Source organism: Scleropages formosus, chromosome 1 (assembly GCF_900964775.1).
Source record: "Scleropages formosus chromosome 1, fSclFor1.1, whole genome shotgun sequence".
Classification (NCBI taxonomy): Eukaryota; Metazoa; Chordata; class Actinopteri; order Osteoglossiformes; family Osteoglossidae; genus Scleropages; species Scleropages formosus.
This window is the reverse complement of record NC_041806.1, coordinates 33658770-33685821: the sequence shown is the minus strand read 5'-3', so window position 1 is coordinate 33685821 and position 27052 is coordinate 33658770. Positions and strand designations below refer to the sequence as shown.

Below are 27052 nucleotides of genomic sequence, written 5' to 3'. Positions count from 1 at the left end.
TGGGTAGTTTCTGTAAAAGTCTTGGATACAGTTATAATTACTTTAATAAAAAAAAAAAAACATGCTGAATGAAATCAGTCCTGGGCAGGTCTGTGAATTTGCCCTCCTACACACTGTGCTATTGAGTTGAGTTTTTACTCCATCCGAGTGCATTTTGTTCCAAATTAATGGTGGAAATCAGAAATGCAGGTAATTTTTGTTGCACAACAGACATTTTAGAAAATAGAAGAGTGAAGAAATTACATTTAAAAATAAATATATAAATTGGCAAATCTTCAGCAGTTCATAACTCAAATGTTCAGAACTTGAAGCACCGCAGTATTTTACCGTTACTTAAATCCACTGTATTCTTTTAAATGACCATTGACATTCTAGTGAGCTATGAATAATTTTCTTTTTTGCCTTTAATTTGAATGCTATGTAAAAATGTATTTCCATTTTCCATTTAGATTTCTCTAAAATATTGTTTGGCTTCCCCTGTATGGAAATAAATAAACAGAGCAAGAGTTGGGGGGAAAAAAACTTTTTCTTATTCTATTGCTCATAAGAGGCCTTTTAGGAGAAGAGACTCAAATAACACACAGCACTCAGTGAATGAAAACCTTTTCTTGTAACACTAAATATCAAAGTAAGGAGCAAAACTTGCCGTTGGGACCTGAACACACAACCTTCTTGTCACAGCCTCCATTTATGTACACCATCGGCTGTTCCGGTTAAATCGGAAAAGCAAAAGTAGCTAAAATGTGCTTAATTTTTTTTTACTATAATCTGAACTTAATCTTTTTTTCTGCCTTTGCAGCTGTATAATTAAGCAGTTCAATTTAGAGCAGACAGGTGGAAAACTGGAAAGTGCCACTGACTTCACATCTGCTGTGTTCATTATTTATCTTGTAGCTTGAGTGTATTATGATTATCTCTTTGAATAAATAATATTAACATGAATTTATCAGTATAACATATTTTAACGGTTAAAATGTTTTTTTTTCAGAGTTCAGTTCCAGCAGTTACAAAAAGTATATCAAGCCCTGAGTCACTTATGAGGTGGACAGGTAGAGTGAAGAGTCAATGTGGTCTTCAAAAACAAAGTATGTCTACCGCCGTCCACAGCGCGCAATCTAAGGCCAAAAACATGTACAGGTGTCAAATTGTCACACGCTGTGGCGTCCAGAGTATTTGCCAGGTGTGTGCTGCAGAGGGCATGTAGACGGTCAAGCATGACCATGAACGTCGACTCTTGACTGAAGTGGGCAGTCGATGGTATACAAGCGAGGAGGAAAATTCCAGGGACAGTGGAGGCCTCCTCTTTCTCCACATGTGCTTCTGCATCCGTGGGCATCTTTGTCACCTGTCTGTTGGTCTTCATATCGGTCTCACCTAAAGCTGTGATAATTCAGTAACACCTTTTCTCAAAGAACGCCATCAAAACAAATGAACCGTTTCGCTCCTTTCCAAAGAACGTGGCAGGTTTGTGTTTATTACCCTGACATTTCCAAGGGATGTAGATATCTTTGGCATGAAAAGGTACCGCATTCTATGCCGATGTAAAACATTGTATTGGACCTCGTGATGTATGACTGAACGACTCGAGGTTAAAAGGATGGAGCGGTTCTTTCGCTCGGTCAACAGTCCGAAGATTACGGACAAGCCGTCTTTAAATCTGTGAACGCAAGGGTCAAGGCGCATGAGGGAACCTCTCTGCACCCCAATGTTCTCATTTCCTGAGTCTCTCCAACCCTGAGCCTCAAAATTCACCCATTCATTCCTGACCCGGACCTAATGCAATCGGGTCAGAAGTCATCATCCCAGCCGGACAAATCCTCTTCTGCCTGAGTCCTGTCGTAGGGGTGTCTGTCAAAGTTAATATAGCAGGGGCCCTGCAGCAAGAGATGAGAAAAACCACAAATGCAAGAGTGTGACTTGAGCTCTCCCTGAATGCCTCCCGAAATCTGTGTCCAGGTAGAAAGCCTCACCTTGCGTATGAGTCGCTGCGTTGGTGCCTCCAGTTGGCCCATGCGCAGCTTGTGCCAGTTAACGCTGCCAAACCACCTGTGTGACAACCAAGTAGGTAAAACCAAGTACTGTATAGGGATGAGGGCAGAGAGTCACACACGTGGGCTGACGCAGAATCTCACATGCAGCCACACATACAGTCACATACAGGACAAACACGATTCCTGACACAGCCACGCACTCATACAGGCATGCGCAGACACACACCTCCTGCAGGGGGCTCAGCACCTTGAATTACCTGTGATTTCGAACATCTTTAATCCCGTTTTTAGTATTCCCCAACCTCTGCCCTGGTCGCGGCCTGTTGAATCAGCGCAAAACATGAGATGAAACCACGTCTAAGAGCACAGTGAGCAAAAATTCCAATGACGGGATGTGGGGGTGTTCACCTGCACAGCTTGCTGATCAGAGACCGGGCAGCTTCCCCCATGTAGGGGGGGAATTTAAGCGCTCCATCCAGTATTTTGGCATAAATCTTCTGAGGATCTGAGCTGGCAAATGGGGGACTGAATGGCAGTGATGTTAGTATGTTGCTACGGTTCCATAATTCCAGCCAAGTCACACACACACCAAGTGCAAAACACAAAATGTAGAAAAAACATCTGTGAAAACTTTCCAACAAACGTTATGTCATTGAACTTTACACTAACTTCTAACTGGACAGCATGTCCTCTTAGTACAGCACTTCTCGAACCCATTTTCAGCAGTCTTCTGCTGGCCACGTTATCCCATAACTTCCTTCATCCATGGTCTGCTTTTCAAAAAAGCTGATTATCCTCACATCACCGAAGCCCTGACTGAACAACTGCTTGTTGGCAATGGAAGGATGGATTATTTTAACAGTGTATCTAAATGCATTTCCACTTAAATTTCTGTTCCTGCTCTGCTGGCAACATTTTCAATTCTTTTATACTGAACACATCTAAAATTTTTTTTTTTTTCTGAATCTGAAGGGTGCATGTTCGCTTGCAGTTTTTCCAGTATGACATTTTTGATACACGACAAATATACTGGGTCCTCATGTTGCAAATGTTTTACTGACCTGTTCTCGAAAATGCAAGCATTTTCCAGTTTATTTCAATCGCGTTTTCTTTGCCATTTTTTTCCTCTAAAATTTCTGGCTTTTGTGAGCAAACGCAACCTGCATTTCCACTGCCAGCCATTAGTTGGCGCTAAAACACACTTACACAGACTGGAAGGAGAAAGATGGTGCAGGACTACCTTCATTCGCTTCCACAGAGTTACGTTACATTTACATTTATTTATTTAACAGACGCTTTTGTCCAAAGTGACTTCCAACGAACTATATGTAGTGTTATCAGCCCACACACCTTATTCATCATGGTGACTTACACTGCTAGATACACTACTTACACTGGGTCACTCATCCATACATCAGTGGAACACACACACAAAGGCAGTTAACACCTTGTGTCTGGTTTTCCTTTGCGTCGATGGTTTATAACAAACGAGGAACATTTCCCATTTTCCATGTTTATGGTATGAGACAGTCATTAATCAACATTTAATGCAATTTTGTGGAGATGATGTTTTGTTTTAAATCATTTTAACTTAGTATTAAATTTGATGTACTTCAAAGTCGATTAAATGTTAAAATTAAAAGTCTTACACGGTGTTTCTATTATAGGTATGTCCAAAGGGTGGCATAGTGGGGCAGATGCGAGTACAGGTGCCTTATTGCACCTGGAATGCACAATTTTGCCATGGATTCAATCCCAGTGGAGTGTGTATGTTCTCACCATGTTTTTGCAAGGGTTCTGAACTACATGCACAACGTAACCCACATCCTATCTGGTTACAATTGCAATGTACTTTGCTGTGAGACCCACGTCCCATCCAGGATGTTCCCTACCTAGCCTAACACCTATGGTTCCCGGATAGGCTGTAGACCCCCAAACTTCTGCACAGGACAAGCAGTTATCTATATGCAAGATTTCTAGTGAACATTATCTATAAATCAGTGAAGGGAGATCAGTGTTATGAAGCTTTTCTTGACTGTGTAGATGTGGAAAGTTGAAAGTGTCCAGTTGCAATCAAACACTGAAACTTCTTATGTTGTGAATCAGTCAACAACTGGGTCTGAATAAGAGTTTGTGCAAGTGACATTTTTTGTTTTCTGTAATTTATGTTTTTATGTTGATCTATTTTCAGGTTACAAAAAAGAACAAATTTAAAACGTTACACTGTGATGGACCAGAGCCCCAACCACAGCATACCTTGCCTTACAACCTGTGCCTCCAGGATAGGCTCCAGGTCACCATAATCCTGCCTTGGATAAGCAGTTGTTAATAATAGATGGATGAGGTAACTTGTGTATGAACACAGGGATGTTTGTATTATATATACATTTTAGTCTTTCTGACTCAGTGGTTACGAACATACTTTGGGTCCTAATTGTGTTTGTAAGCTGAGGATCCAGTGCATATCCTTCACCTCAGTTCCAGCTTTAAATTTCTACACTTCCCACAAGGACATTTTGTATGGAGAAGGGGACTCCCCCAACAAATATGGATCCCCATTAGTTAACACAAGTCAGCAGCCTTAATGTTCTACTGCTTTTGGTTGCTTTTCACTGACCTGCCCACCAGGAACTCAAACACCAAGACACCCAGGGACCAGAAATCTGAAGCAAAGTCGTGGCCATGGTTCTGTATGATCTCAGGGGCCATGTACTCAGGGGTCCCACAGAATGAATAGGTCTTCTCCCCCCGCAGTAGCTCCTTAGCAAAGCCAAAATCTACCTGTGATGCACAGGACAGGAAAATGACATCATAAAACAATGACCTTGAACTCCACCTTGAAGGGGAAACATCTTCCTCAGTATGAAAACTTGAATTTTTCACAGCATGGGAAACACATTGATTAAAACAAGAACCAGGACGGAGTAGACTCCCACCCCTACCAGGAAGGGGAAGGCAACCTGCACCCACCAGTTTGACATATCCGCGCTTGTCCAGCATCAGGTTCTCTGGCTTCAAATCCCGATACAAGATGCCTCTCTTGTGGAGGTAAGCGTACGCCTCGACTACACAGGCAGCACAGAATACGGCAATGCTCTCTTCAAAGCGCCCACTGCCAGCATCCCCCAAACACATCAGCATTTATATTATTAGTGTATCATCAGAACATTCCAACTCATCACATTTTTTTAATTAAAAAAATTCAGCAGTTCATAGTGATTAAGGCCAACAATTCATATTCCACTCTAATGCATAATGGTTAAACATATGGATCTTTAACCTGAAGATTGCTGGCTCAAGTCCCACTTCCCCCTATTTGTATCCTTAAGCAAGGAACTTACTCTGAATTACTCCAGTTACCTAGCAGTGTCAATGGGCTCAAATAGTGTAAAATGATCTAGATGAAAGTCTTAGCTAAGCGCCAGATTAATACGTTCACATTTATTCATTTAGCAGATGCTTTTCTCCAAAGCAACATACATCTCACAGAAAATACTGTGTGTGCTTTACATTAGTGGAAAGAGAGATTATTAATTAAAATAATCTCTTAAAGGCTCCTTTCTTCCTTCATCCTGGCAACTTACGATTCCTTGAGTTTAGTCCATAGCTCCCCACCAGAGCAGAACTCCATGACCATATAGATGTAGCGAGTGTCCCTGAAGCCAGCATGAAGCCTAAAGAGGGAGAGGTTAGAGAGGCTGTAAATCACTGCCTCTCATTCACATATGAGTCAACTTTCAACGTGGACATGCTGCACATGGCCTCGAGCCGATCGAAACTGCCAGCTGCTTCATCCCTGAACGGTCAACACCGCGTGTGTTCGGCCCTGGAATTACCTGACAATAAAGTCACTCTGAATTTCCTGCAGTATCCGCTTCTCAAATTTCACATGCTCCTCCTGTCGCTTGGCAACGATGTGCTTCTTACTGATCCGCTTCAGGGCGTAGTACTTGCCCTGCTGCTGGCACGTCACCTGGAAAAACAAATACTCAGACCGTGGACACGGTAAAGGCCGCAAGGGGCTATCATAAAAACTGAACATGCCGAGAAATGACAAGGAAGACAAATAAATTAGCACTGATGACAAATTACACACACAGGACAGGTTTTCAGGAACATCATTAATGATGACTAAGACTAAACCAATAAAGGTTATGAGAAATCCACTTGAACTTTGCCGGATGAACCAGGAATTGTGGAAACGTACTCATTAAAGGGTTTAAAATGCTAGTAAACCAGATGACTTTGTCTCAACCGGGGACCTACCAGCTCGACACGTCCAAATCCGCCCACTCCGAGAGTGACAGGCTCTCCTAGGTAGCGTCCCTCCTGGTAGAGCACGGGTACGAAGTCCTTCAGATGCAGACAGCTGCTCGGGCTGCCAGGAGGAGCACACAGAGGGACGGGAGGTTTAGGGGGCGGCAGAGAGGACACATTTTAGAGGACAGTATTTTGAAGCGTACGCAGTATTCCTCCGTCTGCATTTCCTTCATAAGCACATCAAAGCTCAGAAACTTAATGTATGGATAACTGGACTAACTGGTGTAAAAGAGCAGGAGCCACCTAAAATCCCAGTAAAACCCTTTTTGTTTCCTTTGTCGTTTTATGGATTATTGTGCGGCTGCACAGCTGCGACGAAGTACAAGATAAACAATAAAAAAATAGAATATTGTGTATCTTTTGTCAAAATAAAATGCCTCACCCCCTCTTCTCTGGTGCCATTGCGTCTTCAAACACATTCAAGCTGTTCAGAATGAAAATAACAGACACGCGGTAAATGGCGGAAGCAAAACAGCACTGAAAACGGACAACTGCAGCTACTGAGAAGAATTTGAGGTAATCGCGGTAACAAATGTAACTCCAGAATTCTGGAGACAACGGAAAGAAAAGACAGGGATGAAAAATTGCAGTAAGGTGAAGCCAGGATGCTTCAGACTTACTCATCATGAAGCTCGAGGTTTTCCAAAGGTATGGTCTCTTCGAAAACCCTAAATACAAGAAGGAGTGCGGTGAAACAGTTACATCGCACGGCAGGTTCAGTCTCCCATCATTCTGAGGACTTGAGGACCAAAGGAGCTGCTGCTGGACTGGAGAAGAAGATACTCACTCTTTGTCGATGGAGAAGCAGGTGACTGGGCCCACTGCAGTGCATGTGGCTGTTCTGCACATCTCGCTGTAACACACAGTGTGGTTACCCATTTTCTCACACAGAATGGTGGCCTGGCTTAATATATTGAACTTATTATGAAAAGTACATGATGACTTAACTAGTGGTTGAGTTTAAAATATGCTTATGGTTAATGGAGATGGGGGTGCGGTGGCACAGTGGGTTGGACCACAGTCCTGCTCTCCGGTGGGTCTGGGGTTCGAGTCCCGCTTGGGGTGCCTTGTGACGGACTGGCATCCTGTCCTGGGTGTGTCCCCTCCCCCCTCTGGCCTTATGCCCTGTGTTACCGGGTAGGCTCCCGTTCCCTGTGACCCCATATGGGACGAGCGGTTCTGAAAATGTGTGTGTTAGTGGAGATCTGTAATGCTCCAGGTATTAGACTGAGGACATTAGAGGAACAAAGGAAAGAATATCATGTATTTTGAGACCCAGATGTGGTGGATGAGCGAGTGCAAATCTGTGACAGATTAGTTAAGTCTCATGAGTGATTGAGCGGGTCTGAATGTGTGTGACGCCTGTCATGTTCAAAGTTCAGGAAAAGACTGGAGATGTGCACCTAAGTCACTTATTATTTTGCTGTGTGTGTGTACAGCCACTAAAACTGATGACAGGGTGGCACAGCGAGTAGGGCTGCTGTCTCCCAGTACCTGGGTGGTGTGCAAGAATGGGGGTTTGATCCCTGCTCAGTCTGTGTGGAGTTTGCATGTTCTCCCTATGTCTGTGTGGGTTTCTTTTGGGTGCTCTGGTTTCCTCCCACAGTCCAAAGACATGCTGTTCAGGTTCCCCCATAGTGTGTGAGTGACAGAGAGAGTGTGTTCCAGTGATGTATGGATTAGTGACCCACTGTAAGTAGAATATCTAGTGGTGTAAGTTACCTTGGTGGATAAGGTGTGTGGGCTGATAACACTACATAGTATCTGTTGTAAGTTGCTTTGGAAAACATTTTCTGCTAAATAAATAAACATAAGACATATCACCAGAGAACAATGCATTGTATGAATTTATAACCCAAAGCAGTCCGAGGCCTTCTTCTGGATGTTACCGGATAAGAGCCAGTTCCCCAAAGTGCTCCCCTTTGCCCATCTTGCGGATCTCTTTTTGCTGTCCGTTCACCCTCTTGGTGACCAGGACCTAGGGCACAGAGACACGGGTCTTGCGGCTGAATGAGACACATGGTGCTAAACCAATGTCACGCTGAATGTAACTGTGAAGCTCAGTACTCCAAAATCACAAGTCAAATGTTGAAGCTCCAAAACACAGAAACACAGGATTTTCCCTCACCTCTCCTTTAAGGATGATATAGAAAGTGTCCCCCTCCGTTCCTTCACGTACTATCACTTCATTGTCCTGGAATTTGACCTGGAGAAATGCGGATGTTTGGATTCTGATGAAAAATGACTATTTCACTTATTGTTTAGCAATATAATGGACAAATCTTGACTCCAGTTATGTATTCCCTCATTGATTCAGCCCTGTCATTCTGTGGTTGTTCTCAATTCCCTCCCTATTTGTCCATTGACAATGAGAAGTGGTGTCGTTGAGAACATGCAGTAAAGCGTTGGCGTGATTTATGTAGCTCTGTTGACCCTCTGCACTTTGAATCGCCTTTGTTGTTACTGCTCTGTGACACAGGACTGCTGCTCTTCACTCCCTTTATGCGTGTGGTCCGGCCCACAAACCTCTTCCATGGAGTCAATGATTTTGGAGAGCTGCACATCACTCAGGTCCTTTAGGGTGCGGGCACTACGAAGATCACACATGGAAACACAAAAGACAGTACGGGGGGGGGTTGTTATTCATGCAACATTCTCTTCGTGAAGAGATATGTAGCCCTGTGAAACATTTCCCAAGTGCCATTGTCATCTTTATTTTCTAATTGTAGTTCTCGGTAGTACGATTAGTCATTCACAGTTTGGATTCAAGTGTTGTTTTACTTGACAACTTTCATGCGCAGTAGGAGTTGAGTGAAGTATAGCGCTGTATTAGGACTTTTGGGGACTTTTTGTGTACTGGCCGGGATATACGCCTTCTCAAGGTCAAACCCACGTCTTTAAGAAGCCCATGATCTGCTCTCGTTTTTTCTTTGACTTGTTGGTCACGATAGTGCGGTAGGTCTGCCTCTCAATACACCACAGTTTGACGTTTGTCACAGCTAGAGGGAAAGAGTGAAAGAAGAACACATGGTAAAGTTAACGTTTTTGCATTAGGTCAACATTTGTCATGTTGACATGTGATTCCCTAAGGGACAGTGACAATAGAATGCATACACAACTTAAGCTACAAATTTTAAAATTTTTAAATTCCATTCCTCTGTGGGCTGATTGTGTGGTTATCATTTTCTAGAGATCCCATTCATCACACCCTGTGAGCACCACTGCATTGCCCTGAAACACCATAAATAATTCTAACATGGTAATACTCCACAGTTTGTAAATCAGAAGAAAACTTGACCTTTGACAGATGCAGTGCGCTTGCAGTTGTAGAGGATGGCCAGCTCTCCAAAGACGTCCCCAGATGTCAGAGTTCGCAAAACACGCCCAGCCTGGGTTACCAGGAGCTCCCCTTCTATGAAGAGCAAAGGAGAGTGAGTTGAAGATTGAGAAGATGCACCCATTTAGTTGAAGCAACAAAGGCAGTCCACAGGATGGACTCAAGAGATCTTCCATGTGTTTTTCAGCTTTAGTTATTATTTTAAGGAAAATCACTTGAAAGTAATGGGATGGCATGGTGGTGCAGTGGGTGACTCTGGTGAACAGTGCAGTCAGACATAAGTTTGAGCTCCACTCAGTCCGTGTCAAGTTTGCATATTCGCCACGTATTTGTACAGGTTTCCTCCCAGACTCCAAAGATATGTTTCAGGTGAATTAATGACTCCCAATGGCCTGTAGTGTGTGCATATATTGCCAAGTTATATAAATTGCTGAACGATTGTAGGGAATATAGTGTAGTGTATCTAGTCACTTTTGATAAAAGTGACAGCCAAATACCTGCTAATAATCAGTGAACATCACTTTGGGAAACATTGTCTGCTAAATTAATTAAATGCAAGTTATTCCTTCCCTCCGTGTCTTTGTTGCCCTGGCTACAGCAACTCAAATAGGGGAATTGCTCTGGTTCAGACACTTTGTTGGTTGTTATGAAAAACTGCTCATGTTAAATCACACAGCTAGAGAGAGAGCACTCAGACACCTGCTACGATGTACATGCTGTTGCCTTCAGTGCCCTCCACGATGATTGCCTCCCCTTGGCTGATCTCCTGCTTCACCAGACAGTCCACCATCATGGTAACCTGCTCGTCATCCAGTCGGCTCAGAAAGTCATTCTTCTGGATGGCCTTTATAATGAGGCTCGATTCACTGTCAGATTAGGGGATGGTGGGAGTGTTGAGTGTTGGCAGTGGAGGGGTAGGGAGGGAAAGACAGAGAGAGCATCACATTCAAAGGTTAATTGGTTATTAATTCCCAAAGAGCTCCTTTGTGGGGATGCAAGCTTTCAACAATTCAACGTTAATGTAGATAAAAGGAAATATTGCATCAATTAAATACATTCTTTTCCATTAGTACAGCACTAACAACCAGCGTCCTTCGCAAAACCACTTACACCTTCAGCTCCATTTTATTCTACTTTTTTATTATTCCAAAATGCATTCAGCTTTTGGTCTAAATGGTTATTTGCGTTGGTGGACTAAATGATTTTTTTGTAACTGATATAAATGATGGAGTGTATTTGATCAAAAAAAAGAATTAGTGATGACACATTGCTTTCCTTAAAGCTTGGCAGTGCAGGAGGAAGAAGGAATTGCTGGAAAAGCTGAAGACACAGCCTTAAAGCTTTAATTGTTAGGTAAAAAGAAAAAGGATAAACTGTAGCTTTACACATTTAATACTCTGTATGAACCTTAATAAATGGTGGTGAAACTGAGCAAACATCATGCGGCATTAAATGTTTGGAAAATAGGCAAGAGGATGAGCAGTAAGATGCTTTGAATGAAAGCTTCTACTAAGCAAATAACCATGGTAAAAGAGGCAGGCAACGCCTTTGATTCCAAAGAGCCTAAAATGAGCTTGGCCGATGGGGATCAGTGTGGGATACATGCGCTGAACACCGAGCTGCAGCTCAGGTGCTCTCGGTGTCGAGTACCTGACACTCTTCTGAACCCGTGTGCCCGTTATTTCCACATCCTCGGGGATGGGCTCAGTGACGATGACTGCTGTTCGGCTTTTCCGCACATCTGGTTCGCCGTCATTGCTGCTTCTCTCTCTCTGGCAGTCTATAATGAACATGGAGAAGATGGACAAGACACCTTTATTATGACGGCACTTTTTATTTAGTTAATGCCGTTGTCCACGAGGAGACTGACAGCTCTTGGGCACAACTTCAATAAAGGAGCTATAAAACCATCCAAGAGCCAACTACTGTGACTCTAGAACAGTTGTAGGTGGCACAAAGTACCTACCTTTATTTACAGATCGTATGCTAAGAATCATAAACAATGTAATAAACTCTAGTGTGGTCACCAAGGGCCAGTCTAATGAAAAATGGTAAAAGAATAGTGCAAAACAGGGTATTTCAAGCCACGAGTTACATCTTCCTGACATAGTTGAAGGTTCAGAGTTTGAACAGTAGGTGAGCAGGGCAGCTGTCTTACCAAGCTCATCCAGTTGGCTCTGAAGCTCCTTCAGCAGCTTCTCCTTCTCATGCAGACGCCTCTCTGATGGAGGAGAGCCCATGTTGAAGTAACATTTGTACAAGACAAGTGCTGGTACAAGTATATCTGCCTAAAAGTACAAGTTAGGGCTAAAACGGAGCAGCTGTGTTAAAAACAAAAGCTGATATAAAATATTTACAGCAAAAGGGAGGCAGCTGGTAGCATAGTGGTTAGAACTACTACTTCTGGACCCAAAGGTCACAGGTTTGACTCCCACCTCTGGCTATAGTACCCTTGAGCAGGGTATTTTCCCTAAATTATTCCTGTATAATTACCCATTGTAAAATACTGTGGAGAAAAGCAGCAGGTAAATGATGAAAATTAATGCAGATGTAGAAATTATCTGTTGGCCACAGAACATTGTGGTGGTAAAGTAAACACTGAACAAGAGCTCAAATTCCTAACGTTTCACGAGAATAAAGAGCAGAGTAAGACTCGGTAAAAAAGCAGATGCATTGATGGGGTTGGAGAGGCAGTCTCACCCAGGTCCACATTGCGGTTCTCCAGCTCCTTGTTCAGCAGACACTGCTTCTCCAGCTGGAGCCTCAGGTCCTGCAGCTGTCCCTCCATGGCTTGGGCAACAGACAGAGACGGAGCGCCACTGAACCTCATTTTCAGTTTTCAGGGAACACCCAGAATGGAATGCCAGCCCATCGCAGGGCACCATTAAGCCTTAGGCTCTCGAAAACCCACACACAGTAATAAGAAATTCATACATTTGTAATGGTGTAAAGTGCAGAAAGACACACTTGACAGGCAAGATTTATGAATGAAGTATTTGCAGCTGAAAAAAACACACCAGCAATATATATCCACAGCTTTCTAATACAGGTATTATTATTATTATTATTATTATTATTATTATTGTTGTTGTATTTATCTGACGCCTTTGCACAAGGCAACTCAGAATCATAACTTAGAGGACACTAAGTTACTTATAAATATCTACACGGTGTCACACACACACACACCACAGGCAATGTTGAGTCACCAGTTCGTCTGAAACACGTGTGCGAACTGTGGGAAGAAACACACTGAAACGTGGCGGGAAAGTGCAAACTCCACACAAACGGATTCAAACCCACATGCCAGGAGCGATACCCTGCACGGTCATCATTCTTTATTTAGTTGTTGTGTTGTCCAAGGTAACCTATAGGGGTAGGCTCACAAAAGGGAAAAAAGAGCAGGCTACACGTATCGACCCTGCCTTCTGTGTGTGATGGTGCACATATAATGTGTGATGCCAGGCCCTGTGTGGGACCACCAGGGTTCTTCCACAGCACAGACACTGGAGCTGCGAAGCCGGGCTCGGCAGGACCCTCCGCTCACTAATGAATAATGCATGTTAATCACAGCTCTTGAGGACATTATGAATATTGACACTGTTTCCTGCTCCAAAAGCAGTGCGTGCAGAAGGCAAGCGGCTGGCGGCGGCTCAGAGATGTTTGCACATTGTTTTTTCTGCAGGACTTCACACTCAGACCTCTTATGTCAATTATAGATTCACTGGATGTTTTATAGAGCCAAAGAGACAAATAAATCTATCTAGTTGGATCAAAGAAGTGTAACTTGATCTTTAGAGCTCTAGACTGAGAAACACTGAAACGGCTTCCATGTGCATTTATGACAACGGCGTAGTGAAGGAAAACTGAGCTTCGTCTCTTACTCAACCCTTTCCATGCTTTGTCAGAATCGGGGGAAAAAAATCCTGCTTGGTGTCTACAGCTTAATATTATATTAATTACCCTCTCGGTCAAAAACCCTAGAAAACCGTATCAGTCGAATAATTCAGCTGAGAACCTCATAAGCTTAAAGTCCAAGTCAGTTCATTCATGTTGAGGAGGTTTCCAAAAAACACAACATACAACTCCTGATTAAGAACTATTAGTAAGGGTGTCTATGTCACATCATTCTTGAAGCACTGCTTTTCTGCACCGTGGATGTGCCTCTATGTCCCTATAAGGGAAGAATGATGGAGCTGCACCTCCTGCACTGCATGTGCCAGTAACTGTCTCTCGCCATGAACATTGAGCTCTGCTGAGATTGAGACATCGCTTAATCCTCACTCTTTTATGAGGAAAAATACGAGACACATCACGTAGTATGAGCTTCGCATTTCTAGTCATTAAATGGTTACCATGTCACTTGGAGTGAACCTCTACAGTTGAAGCGTTTGCGCTGTAACAGGTGCGTTTAGAAAGTTAAGTGCAGTACAATAGGTACATGCTGTTAGAGGGGTGTAACAACTTGTCAGGTATTTGTGGAGACCAAAAAATATTAGAACTCAGTGGAGTCATACATGGGCTTGTTTGAACATTGATAGGAACATTTCTCCGCCTTGCCACATCTATGGTTTCTCATATAGAGGGAAAAAGTCCCTTAGCAGACCGGCTACACTGGGCAATAAGCTTGGCAATTACTTATTTTTACTTTAAATTTAGTTTAATATGTTTTCTCAGAGATAGCAAACATTTTATAATAATGAATTATTTGATCGCTGCTCAAAGAATCGATACCAGTTAAAATTTACGTGAAAAATAACTAACGTATCTTAAAATTATAAATGGCATGAAAATGATAGGCATTCCCTCTGAAAATCCAGAGGGCTGGGAACGATCAGAACTGCCTTGACATGATGACATATCATTCACCGAAAATCTCATTCACAAGACAATTAATATTTTTTGCATAACCGGGTTGCCATCTTAAGAAAAGGTAAATCACTTAAATCACTTGAAGAAAAAAGAGGTTTACGCTTACCTGGCTGTGCGGAGGACCTAAGCAAGGGGGAAGAGGGGAGAGTCCAGGACATTGTATAAAAAAGTCACATGAATCACTCAGCACAGTGGCTTTGACGGCAGGTCAGAGAGAGGGTGCGTGTCTGGAAGTGTGAGGACAGTGCGAGGTGAGGCCAGCAGTGTGATCCTGTCACTCACACCCCGACACTTACGCTGAAAGCTCTCCTCCCCTTCCCTCTCTCACTCACTCTCTCACTCACTCACTCGCTCACTTCGCACCCTTATCGCCTCCCATCATGACCCTGTGTTGCCAACCTATTGCTCCTTGTTGGTTCAGCACTCCTCTCAGGATGGAATATTAACCAGATCCCCTCCCCTCCACTCATGAAGTCAAGGGGGGAACACAGAAAAGTGAGCTGTAAGATAGGGGTGAAGGTGGTGGGGGTAAGAAGGCAAGATTGGTATTGGAAGCCAGTACCTGTGGGTGGAGAGGGAGTCTATAAGAGTCTTTGTGTGCTGATTCTTGTCTTGTTCTGAGAGCAGACAGGGAAACCCACAGCGCAGAACAGCAGCCAAGTCCAACGATCTACTTTTGCCATCTTAGGTCTATGTGCCAGTCTCAGTATCTCTGGTCTGCCGTGCCCTCAGCCACACACTGGACCCATGAGATAGAGCTGTACAAGCGCAAAGAACAAGTATTTTCTACTAATGCAGCCTGGTTACATGTGAAAATCTTAGGTTTTACTTAATACTTTGCTTTTTGACACATGTATGCTTGCCTGCACCTTTATGTCAAGGAGATGTAGGGGATGGTCTGTATCAAAGCATTAGAACAGCAGCCAAGGCTGAGTTTTACTGCTTTGGTTAACTATTAATTCCAAACCAGTTAACAAATATGTCACCAAATAACTACACCTGGCTTTAGAAAGAAGGTGCTGCATTATCTGTACCTATTGTTCACATAGGAAATACAATCCAAAATAGTTGTAACATACCCCATGTATACCAAATTAGGACCAGTGTTATTTACATGGCATAGGAAAGGATATTAAGTGGTATTTTTTTTTCCATCTGTCATTTGTGATAGAAGTTTTATTTTGACGTCTAGTATGTACCCCAAGTTTAAAGAAGATCAAGACCCTTAAAAAGCTTAATACATTTCAATCTGACTCTTTTCTCCAAGGGAACTTAGAATGTTAAGATTACAATTATTTACCCATTTATACAGCTGGGTAATTTTACTAGAGCAATTCAGGGTAAGTATCTTGCTCAAGGGTACTACAGTCAGAGGTGGGGATAAAACCTGCAACCTTTGGATCCTAAGGCAGTAGCACTAACTACTACGATACCGGCTGTCCCAACACACAGAAGAACTGTTACATTGTGTAGTTAGTGTGCACCTTTATTAGAGTGAAATAAAAATCATGTGAGGGAAAGCCAACGAAACCATCAAGTAAGTGAGCAGAGTTGCAGGAAAGTGTGCAAGTGTGTCTCCTCATTGGGCTGTTTGGTTCTCTATTGTGCTCCCAAATCTTCACTCCACACTGATCCAAATAGTGGTCTAACTGGTTCCCACCTCCTCTTTTCTCACTGGCCTACAGTTGTGAAAAAAGTTTGCAAACCTTTCGGCATTATCTGGATTTCTGCATGAATGGCTCCTAAAATGTGACCTGACCTTTATCTAAGTCATAATAAAAAAGCCAGTCTTATTCAATACACAACATCAGTGGAACAAGAGTATGTTCCACTGATGTATGGATGGGTGACCTATTGTAAGTAGTGTATCTAGCAGTGTAAGTAAACCTTGGTGAATAAGGTGTGTGGACTGACAACACTTACATAGAGTTCATTTGAGCTCGCTTTGGAAAAAAGCATCTGCTAAATGAATAAAAGTAAACATACCCAGCATTTTAAATTTTAATTTCTTTACCAAACAAATGGTTTAACAGTCAAGATCATTGATGGATAACGCATGTAAACCTCTAGGACAATGAAAAGAGAGTAACTGCAGCATGGTGTTTCAACCAACTGAGGTCTGACCTGCTCTGAAATATTTTTTAAAAATTGGTTATCTGCTATTGAAAAGAGAATACGATGAAGTACAAAAGGACCCAATCAAGAGATTTCAGAGAACCTCAGGAAAAACTTCAGAAAGGTCAGAAGATTGAAAAGGTTTACAAAATGATTTCCAAAGACTTGAGCCACATCAATCCACAATCAAGCAGGTAAATAAATGGAAGAAATTAAGCAATATTGTTACTCTCTCCAGGAGTGGGTGTCCTAAATCAGTGCAATTCACAAGTGTAAAAGAACCCTGGGAAAATAGCTAAGGATCTGCAGGCATCTTCAACGACATGGTGTTCAAGTTCCCCCATAGTGTGTGAGTAACAGAGAGAGTGTGTTCCACCGATGTATGGATGAGTGACCCATTATAAGTAGTGTATCTAGCAGTGTAAGTCACCTTCGTGAATAAGGTGTGTGGGCTGATAACACTACATAGAGTTTGTTGGAAGCCACTTTGGATGAAAGCATCTGCTAAGTGAATAAATGTAATGTAAATGTAATCTCCTGCACTTGACAATTTCTGCATTAAAGACTACCAGAAGAAATACACCGAACAAGAGCAGTGTTTGAGATGCTACCGCAGAGGAAATTACTGCTCTCCAAAAGAAAGAATACTCTATTCGTTAAAGTTTAAGACAGACCACCTGAATGTTCCACAGTGCACCTGGATCAATGCTTTGTGGACAGATGAAAAGTAAATTTTTTATAAATGTACACAAAATTATATTTGGAGAAAACAAAACACTGTATACCAACACCAAAACTTCATCCGAGCTCTGAAGCACGGTGGAGGAAGTATAATGCTGTGGGGCTGCTTTGCTGCCTCAGGACCTGAAGTGCTTGCAATCACTGAGGGACCAATGAACTCTAAGTGGCATAAAAAAAATTTACAGCAGAATGTCAGGGCAACTGTATGTGGTCTAAAACTCAAAAGTTAAGTTATGCACGTGATCATGATCCAAAATGCAGGAACAAATCAAAAACAGTGGCTAAAACAGAAGAAAGTTTGTACTTTAGAATGGCTAAGTCAGACCCCTGAACTCTACTGATGTGCTGGGATGTGATCTGAAGCAGGTCATACAGGCAAGAATCGCAAAAATACACAAGAACAGTTTTGTATAGAGCAGTAGGCCAAAATAACACCTAAGCATTGTGTAGTTCTGATCAGCAGGTACAAATATGTATAGTGTTCCTGCTAATAAATGAGGGTCCACTAATTAATAAATAAAAATTCACAAAAAGGTACAGAAGTGTAAAATGGTGTGTGTGGTGTTTAACAAATTATTTATAATAATGAGTTAGATGAAGATCAGGTTATATTTTAGGAGCCATACATGCTGAAATTCAGATAACTTCGATGGGTTCACACTTTTTTTTTTTGCATAACCCTACATGGACTGGCAGTACTGCATTAGGAAAGATTTAGTTTTACCCAGGATGGCTGTGCAACACAGTCACAGGAGGGAATTCCATTTCAAACAGAACAGGGGTGGGAGAATGTACAGCCTGCTATCAGCAGACTGAGATTAAGGAGGGTGGGGCTGACCTTCGATCCCACCTCAGCTCCTTCCTGAGCTCCTCATAGACACACCAAGGGAGAGTTAATTACCTCTCAACAGCAGAAAGCCAGTGAGAGGCAGAGTAGTGAGCTCAGCAGGGGTTACACAAAAGCTCCAGCCTCCCAGAGCTCTGTAAACATCTGCAAAGAGCAAGGCGAATCTCTCCTCGCACCACCACAGGGCTCTTCCACTTTCACAGCTTCATTTGTCATTGTTTACACGTGGCAGCACCACCGTGCTTGAACAATGGAAAGGTACTTGATTACATCATGTCTGTTCTCTCACTTAAAAATATAAGAAAGACGTTTGGTTACATAACACCCACCAAGATAAATCAAGAAAGGTGTCAACTTTTCAGTGCCGCCTGCTAGGAAAAATTCCAAAGGGACACCCATTTCAACAGCACACTTCCTACTTTCAGTGGGATGGGTCAAGTCCTTTAAAGACTTTAAAACAACTACGGGAAAATATACTAGAAGTATTTTTTCCCTAAATTAACACTGAATGGATGTTTAGGCAAGAAAACACAAAGGGAAAAAAAAGGCAAAATTTTAGTCTTTATTAAATTATGTAAAGTTCAAAAAAACAGTGAAAAGGACATTTGATGTTAAAGCATAATTGAGGCTGAAAAGTATTTGATATTAAAATGTTTAGCAGTTTTTAATAAGTGCTCCATGTATACATAAAACAATTTTATGTTCCATTATGTATTATTTCTTAGGTCAAGAAATGAAATTTAAAACAAAAAAAGATTAACATGACAATGAAATTTCATAATTTAACAGGTTAATATTCATTTAACAAGATAAAGAAAATCTCATTTGTTTTCTTGTCCTGCTTTCAGACAGACATCAAGGAACAAATCACTCCTTGAAATGGGCATAATTTTTTCCTCTTCATCACAAAGAGAAATAAATCAATAAAATTAATATCTTCTGGATCCACTTGGGGGCAGTCTTCTTGTTTGAAAAGTCACCATGTGCTACTGCAATGTGTACAGTACTGTACTTGGTACCAGTAGAGCCTCAACCTCAATGTACCTCACAGCAGGAATGAATGAAAGTAATGAAAACAGTGACTGAGAATGAATTGATAGATCACATTCTGACAAATTGCAGCATCACACAGAGGCATTCATGTGGACAGACTGGTATCTTAATTACACTATATCCCTGTCCTCAGTAAATTACAAAAGCACTAAGACACAGGTCAACATTCATTTTGTGCAAAATTGACAAGAGTACAAATAACATTGTTCAAAATGTCTTATCACCTAATCTGATATATCATGCAGGCAACTAACAACCATTTACACCAGGAGACATATCAGCCCAATCAGATGGAAGTTTATAATCCTCATAGGTACATCACAAATAAAATCAAGATTTCAAAATTCAGTGCAAGGAATATCAATTCCATTTCTTATTCACGCAGAACACTCAATTGGCAAAGACAGTTGAGAGTAACAAATCACAAAAAAATTTTTACTTCTCTTTCTGTGTATTTATATATATATAAAATACATTATACATCTGTCAAAAATTGCATACAGTACTGTAAAGGCAAATAATCCAGCAGGTATGGAATTTGTATATGATATTTTCAGTCACTTTCTTAAAATACTGCAAGCCCAAGGAAAGAAAGGAAACAGCCACCCTAATCGAAGGTGAGACTTTGAATGTCCCATCAAGGCTCTGTAGGATCTTGATCTTTGTAAACATGGAGCAATGTGCATTAAAGAACATACTTCAGATCACAGAATTCAATCACTGAAAAGAAATGTATGGTTGTGTACATGATATATGCAGCTTCACTGGAAAATATCACTTCTGTAATATGACTGGACTCTATGAGCAGGAACAGTAGTGGTTAAGGACACAAGGCTGTAACCTGAAAAATCGCTGGTTAAGTTCCAGGAGGAATCCTGACTAGTTTCTTTGTAAAAGGTACACAAACTGCTCCAGTAATACAGTATATCTAGATGTTAATGTGCAACTCACTCAAAAATGATAAAAATAGCAACCAGGGAGTTGCACAAAATACATATACTTAAGATGTTCTGTTATACATGCAACACTTTCTATACTGATAAGGTAATAAGAGGTCTTCTCACTTAATGTTCCATTCCTACAGATCCTAGCATGAGGTATTTGACAGGTATTGGCTGATGTGGTAATCAAGATCCCTTTGTTTATTCTGGTCTGTCACAACAGCAGGCCTCAGCTGGAATACAAAAAGTGTTCACAGTATCGAGTGGTTATCAAACACTACTTCATGTCAGAAGCTGTAAAGAAGTGCTTGGAAATGTTTTTCCATGCAAATCCTAGGGGAGGTGGTGAAAATATCAAACTGCAGGATGACTGTACACCAGCTAGTTGTACAGGGTGCACATTGGGACAGAACATAGTGGCTCAGCTGTCCACTGTCAGGTTCTACATCATTATTTTAACTTAGCTGGTGCTTTTGGGTGAGCTGCAACAACTTAGTGCACAAACGTGACAAATTACAAACTTCAGCTTGCAAGAGAACTTTAGTCAAGCATTGTCATTAAAAAAAAAAAAAAAAAAAAAAAAAAAAAAAAAATTGTTTGTTCCACCTGAGGAAAAAAGACCACCAAGAATTCACCGGAAACTTCTCCAGTTAATACAAACCTTGTGATAAAGTGAAGAAAAACAGCACTGCTTTTAGCACAATGAAGACACAAGTCTTGTCACCTTTCCAGTAACCATCAGAGGGGCCAAATGGGACTTTCTTCAAGTTTTCATTACAATATTAAAAGACAACATCTAACAGCATCTATATGAACTCCATATTAATAACAAAATTATTCTATTACAGTAAATTCACTACAAATTAAGCAGGGCTGCTTAGCTGTCTAAAGAAGGGGGTTAAATGATCGCTTGCCATTACATTCATCTTTACTTCAGCTACCAAAAGATGTGGTGGTGTTTGTAGTCTGAGAACGTGAGGTATATGTTTAGTGTATGTGAGAGGTGAGTAATGAGGCAACTGGTCAAAGGCCTCTAGGCCACAGGAAAAGAAAATTACTGACCACAACATGTGACTCAGCTGACAAGGAAGGCCTTCAGTCAGTGAGGTTCTCTTTGACCTCACAAGCCCTCTTCAGATCACCTGGGTGGTCAAACACTGCTTGAATGAACTGCCCGAAGAGGCGGTCCATGTAGCCTTCCCCACGAGGAAAGAGACCCTCCAGGTAGCCAATGTGCCCTCCGTGAGCCGTCACAACCAGGGCAACATTGGGCAAGCTCTGAGCCAGTGCCACAGGGATAGCTGAGGAGCACAGGAAAGGAAAACCATATACCAGTTAAGTGTCCAAATCTCAGAGTACCTCATATTTGTTAAGCTTGAAATGTACACCAGTGGAATGTGCTGCATTACCACCAAGTAATTTCCAGCATGATTTAATAACTATAACGGCAACTTTGAAAATAAGTTTAGAACAAAATACTAGATGTATACTGAATCCAACCCACTTTTATTTTCCAGACACAGGACCACAGGAAGTTGAGAGCCCTTTTTTATCATAGCTCATTATTCACTGAATAACAGGAGCTCACCATGTTTGGGGGAAAAGGGGTCATCAGCAGCATTAAGGCACAGCACAGGCACAGCGGTCTGAGGCAGCTTGTACCCAGGACTAGCATCCTGGTAGTAGTCTCGGCATGACTTGTAGCCAAACATCACAGAGGTGTAGCGCTCATCAAACTCCCGAATTGTCCGTGCCTCAAGGTGAGATGACACAGAAACTGAGAATGGTTCCTTGAGTTCCTACCAGTCCATTACTGAGTTAGTATACCAGGGACAGAATAATGACGCAAGATGCTCAGACCTACCTTTATCACATGATCCACATCCACCACAGCCTCCAGCACCTTCCTGTGTCTGCAGGAAAGCGGGGGGAATAATTGTATACACTGTCCAGCCAAAAAAAAAAAAGTCACCACCTGGATTGAACTAAGCAAATAGGTAAGAGCCTTCCATTGGATAATTACTGCAGTGATTAATATGTGTCAGCTGGCAACAAGTTATTTAACCTTCTCATTTCTGAAACAACCATGTTGGAAGACATATCCTGTGGTTGTGGAAAAAAATGTTACTCTGTTTCAGAAGGGTCAAATTCCTGGCCTGCATCAAGCAAAGAAAAACTAAGGAAATTGCTGAAAGTACTAAAATTGGGTTAAGAACTGTCCAACGCATTATCAGAACCTGGAAGGATCGTGGTGAATCATCATCTTCGAGGAAGAAATGTGGTCAAAAAGAATCTTGAACAATCGTGACGGAAGATCACTTAAATGTTTTGTGAAATCAAATTGTAAAAAAAAAAAAACCAGTATCACTATGTTTAATAGTGAAAGTAAGAGCATTTCCACACGCACAATGCGAAGACAACTCAAGGGATTCGGACTAAACAGCTGTGTATCCTTAGGAAGACCATTCCTCAGTGAGGCTAATCGGGGGGAAAAAAAGGCTTCAGTTTTCTAGGGAGCATAAAGATTGGACTCTGGAGCAACGAAAAAGGTCATGTGGTCTGGTGAGTCCAGATTTACCCTGTTCCAGAGTGATGGGTACATCAGGGTAAGAAGAAGCGGATGAAGTGATGTACCCATCATGCCTAGTGCCTACCGTACAAGCCTGTAGGGGCAGTGTTATGATCTCGGGTTACTTCAGTTGGTCAGGTCTAGGTTCAGCAATGTTATGTGCCTAAAAAGTTAGGTCAGCTGACTACCTGAATATACTGAATGAGCAGGTTGTTCCATCAATGGATTTTTTTTTCTTCCCTGATGGCATGGGCATATTCCAAGATGACAATTCCAGGATTCATCGGGCTCAAATTGTGAAAGGGTGGTTCAGGGAGCATGAGACATTTTCACACATGGATTGGCCAGAGTCCAGACCTTAACTCCACTGAAAATCTTTGGGATGTGCTGGAGAAACTATGCAGTGATCCGACTCTCCCATCATCAATACAAGATCTTGGAGAGAAATTAATGCAACTCTGGATGGAAATAAATATTGTGATATTGCATAAGCTTATCAAAACAATACCACGGCGAATGCGTGCCGTAACCAAAGCAAAAGGCGGTCCAACAAAATAGCGTGACTTTTTTTGACCAGGCAGTGTATATTTTTTATATATATATTATACACACACGTATAGAAAGAAGTTGTACTTTTTCACATGACTATGTTTATTCACACACACATTATATATGAAAACAAGTAAGCCAGATGTGTTTGGTGTAACTGGGCACATTTGCCCAGAAGACAGATTACAATTAGCTCCTCCAGCAAGTAACTGGACTGTTGACCTGGCTCACCTGCTGATGGCCTTGCATAGGTTTGATGTCAAGTGACGGTTGAACAGGAGCTTGTTAACTGGCTGCTCCAGGGAGGCACAGGACTCCAGGGTGTCCCAGCTGACAGACATGGTGATCCCTGCAAGGAGGTCAGCCTCACTGCCCTTGCGAGCCAGGTAGTTCAGCAGCAGAATCCTGGACCAAGAGAGCAAGAAGTGTGTATATATAAGTAAGATGGTGATTGTGGTATCACATGACTGAGCACTAAAGATGCCTACATCTTTAACCTAAACCTTTCAATCCTTCAGAACCAGCTTCAGTACAGGTTTTGCTGCCAAAAAAAAAAAAAAAAGAGGGACACACCCTCCCAGAGAGACTCCAGTGCCAAGCAAGGGTGCCTGTGGGAACCGCTGCTTGACATGACGAATGACCCACTCCAAGTCCGACGTGTCTGCCGCAGAAAATGTGATGGGAGTCTACAGAGGGGCAGGAAGACGTTTAAGATTACTAGGAAAAAGACAACTTCAGTAGGAAAAAAACAAGGCATTTGTACTAAGAAGAATGAAGGGTCAGAAAGAGACAGAAAAGACAGATTAGCACTATTCTGTCACACTGTACCTCTAACAAGCTTCCTACATTTGTAAAATCCTTTCCAATACATAAAAGATATGTTTACAGTCTGATAAAAATACATGGCATGACAAGTGTATGGATGTGAACAAATGAAAAGTTGCACTAAATCACCAGTGCATTTACAGCAAACACTAAAGCCTCAGCAAAAGGTTTAAGCTCCTATGACACAACAAAGCAGAAAGATCCCAAAAGAACATCAGTGCCCTTAAGTCAGCTACTCACCAGTAACTCCTCCCCTCCAAAACCTCTGTTATTAAAGACAACAGACCTAGAAGTAAAGAAAGATGCATGAGGACGTGAAACCTGGGAAGCTACTAAATGAACAGTCCCTCCCAGCATGTCAAAAAAAGCACAAAGGAAACAACATTAAACCATAGAAATTCAGAAAAATCAGAGTATAAATTGAGAAATCCACCTGTATCCACGACGTGTTGCCTGGCTCACAGCGTGCAAGACGTACGTCTGTTTGCTGTTGCCCGTAAGTCCTGGGAGAATCAGGACTGTGGGTCTGGAGGAGGAGTCAGGGTATGCTTCACTCTTCGAATTGTCCACCCAGTCCAGGGAGATCTGGCCGCCGTCTTTTGTTCGGATTAGCTCACTACACCCGGAAAATGATTCAGAATTCAAGGCAAACAGAGACAAAAACCACTATGCCATAACTGCATTTTCACTTTTTAACATATCCATCTGATTTCATGACCCCGGACATGTTAACACTTCCTTAGAAGGAAAAGTTTCATTCTGCTTGCCTTATGTCACAGTGAAATTTTCAGAGGCCTTTTAAATATTACAAACTGGTAATTTTACCTAAAAGTGACTTACTTACAATATCACCAACTGGCACAGACATTTCACAGGAACTATTCATGTTAAGTGCTGGCATAAGTCCTCTTCAAAGGACTGATACACTGTACCATCTGGTACCTACACAAAGGACACATTAAAAAGGGCATAAACAAGATCAGGCTTACTTTCTGTAGACAACAGGAGGACCGGACTTGATAATCACACGGACAAGTGTTTGCAGCCGGCCACCCCAACACCAAGGTGTGGGGCAGAACCTCTCAATCACCGCGGGGCAGTGGCGCTCCAGGAAGGAACGAAAGCCACTGCTGCACACCAGGATTGGAGTCTGTTAGGAAAGAAGACCAGGGCTGAACATCAGCTGGAACTTGCAAAGGCCAGTTTGCACGTGATTATTCAGCATAATGCTGAAGTTACAGTGAAACACAAGAGCTTGCCTGGTTTGGCAGCAAAATTAATCCAAGATTACAGGGTTGGGGATGAAGGGGAAATGAGTTCATTTTAAGGGACAGAGACATTAAGGGACAAGGACATCTTCACACTGAAAGGTCAACACACCCACTAACTTCCTGCTTGAACATGGGCACTTTTTGGTCATTCTGAGAGGGGTGGGCTTGTGAGCTAACCAAACAGTCTCTTTTCAACTGACACAGATAGCTGGATCAAGATGACGATGCAAGAGGGCCTGAAGTAATACTAAAGATGAGCATTTCTCAACCTCTAAATCACAACCTTAATTACGTGCAAAGTAGACAATCTCTAAAAATGAGCACTTTATAGGAAACACAGCAAATGCTAAAAGAAAGCACTTCTAGAACATTCAGCCTTGATGCAAACTGACATATAACCTGGGGCATTAGACAGTGTCCTATTAGAGTTGCTGCCTTGCAATCTGAAGGTTGTCGACTCGAATCCCACTCATGCTGTAGGATCCTTGATCAAGAAAACTCGATACAATCAGAATACCATGCTTTATGTCTGGTAAATCGTTGTAAAATGTCTTATCAAAGAGAGTTCTTCAGAGTTCTGTTCTGGAAAAGGGGTCACTTGAATAATCAAATGAAATCAATAAATCCATAGCCATGATTATACAGGGAAAGACTGAGAGCCTTACCGAAGCTTGAACTACTTTTTGGACTAACCTGTCCTTCACAACCCCACAGGTAATAAATCACGGCGGTGATGGCTCCAACAACCACAGTACACGGCCTGGAGAGGAAATCCACGCTCGCTTTCCACAGCTCGTTGTGTAAGAGCAGCATGACGGCCGATCGATGAAGGCGGGGCGGAGCGAAGCGGTGGAGCGGATTATGGAGCGGTGGAACGGACTGTGGAGGACACCGGTCAACCTGCCTTACAGAACTGCTCTTCTAGTGTTAGTCGCCCGAAAATTAACGAAATAAAATATCCAACTGCCGACCAGTTGCCACGTTATGAAAAGGCAAACATCTGACTTATGAGGACTAAAGAATTAAAACGGAAGCGCGATGATGATCATGCAATGATGCGGCCTACTGAGCTACAACAACACACCGAGTGTTTACAACTGCTACTAGCGAGCCTCCGTCTGGACTGTACACTACTCTTCCACGCCTAGCTTTACTTCATAGGCCCAACTATTGTGGTCAGTACTCCCTCCAGCTGTCAGAAGCGAACATAGAAATGAATAAAGACGTAGTCAGACTCAGTGTCGCTCGCTAGCCAAAAACACAGAAATCGAAAATGTAGCTGTCTGAAAACCTGCCTTAACACGAAACATCTACAGTATAACACTGGCAGCTCCTCGCTGACCGGATTCGTATGTTTCTAAAATTCAGTTTTCGCCAATTTCTCCGTCTTCGAAACTTAATGATGCTCCTAGTGCCGGCAGAGATGGCGAAGAACGTCCGTGGATGACGTAACATACAGCAGCCGGCAAACAGCACTTCCGCGATCGAACGGAACACGGGTTTGGCGTTGAATGCGTCATGACGTCACGTTTAAAATTTCTTTCCTTTGTTTGGCTCGCAATGACAAATCCGTTAATCTCGTCTGTTTGTTGAGTAAATTAGATGCGTTAAATTTATAAGA

At 42.2% G+C, this 27052-nt stretch overlaps 2 protein-coding genes across 3 annotated transcripts; both read right to left on the bottom strand.

The window, feature by feature from the left end:
• Positions 1-1168: 1168 nt before the first annotated feature.
• prkg3 (protein kinase cGMP-dependent 3) lies at positions 1169-14678 on the bottom strand. The gene is made up of 22 exons (XM_018735187.2): positions 14627-14678; positions 12349-12438; positions 11807-11869; positions 11299-11428; positions 10348-10514; positions 9610-9723; positions 9205-9310; positions 8838-8901; positions 8440-8517; positions 8201-8289; positions 7099-7164; positions 6932-6979; positions 6694-6735; positions 6258-6369; positions 5828-5964; positions 5576-5665; positions 4962-5103; positions 4609-4772; positions 2400-2516; positions 2249-2311; positions 1971-2046; positions 1169-1874 (listed from the first exon to the last, which is right to left on the bottom strand). Exons 1-22 carry the CDS (start codon positions 14676-14678, stop codon positions 1788-1790), a joined length of 2097 nt encoding a protein of 698 aa, XP_018590703.2. The 3' UTR covers positions 1169-1787.
• A 4815-nt stretch (positions 14679-19493) lies between these two features.
• LOC108924137 (protein ABHD1-like) lies at positions 19494-26889 on the bottom strand. 2 transcript variants are annotated; one of them, XM_018735332.2, is made up of 9 exons: positions 26125-26889; positions 25150-25310; positions 24594-24776; positions 24401-24446; positions 23909-24021; positions 23567-23740; positions 22082-22130; positions 21806-21971; positions 19494-21518 (listed from the first exon to the last, which is right to left on the bottom strand). In XM_018735332.2, the coding sequence occupies exons 1-9, from the start codon at positions 26242-26244 to the stop codon at positions 21313-21315; spliced, it is 1218 nt and encodes a 405-aa protein (XP_018590848.1). In that variant the 5' UTR covers positions 26245-26889; the 3' UTR covers positions 19494-21312. The 2 variants fall into 2 exon arrangements, with proteins under 2 accessions (XP_018590848.1, XP_018590849.1); XM_018735333.2 differs by having other exon boundaries at positions 26727-26889.
• Between the last annotated feature and the right edge of the window lie 163 nt (positions 26890-27052).

Bases quoted from the DNA above. Each gene is read 5' to 3' on its own strand.
- prkg3 (XM_018735187.2), bottom strand. From the start codon at position 14,678: ATGTCCTGGACTCTCCCCTCTTCCCCCTTGCTTAGGTCCTCCGCACAG. The intron at 6,980-7,098 runs GTGAGTATCTTC...TCTTGTATTTAG, and splicing joins TGCTTCTCCATCGACAAAGA to GGTTTTCGAAGAGACCATAC. The intron at 2,517-4,608 runs GTCAGTGAAAAG...ACTGCCATTCAG, and splicing joins TTTGAGTTCCTGGTGGGCAG to TCCCCCATTTGCCAGCTCAG.
- LOC108924137 (XM_018735332.2), bottom strand. From the start codon at position 26,244: ATGCTGCTCTTACACAACGAGCTGTGGAAAGCGAGCGTGGATTTCCTC. The intron at 24,447-24,593 runs GTGGATTTCTCA...CTTTACTTCTAG, and splicing joins GCAACACGTCGTGGATACAG to GTCTGTTGTCTTTAATAACA. The intron at 22,131-23,566 runs GTGAGCCAGGTC...GCTTTCCTGCAG, and splicing joins CTATGCAAGGCCATCAGCAG to ACACAGGAAGGTGCTGGAGG.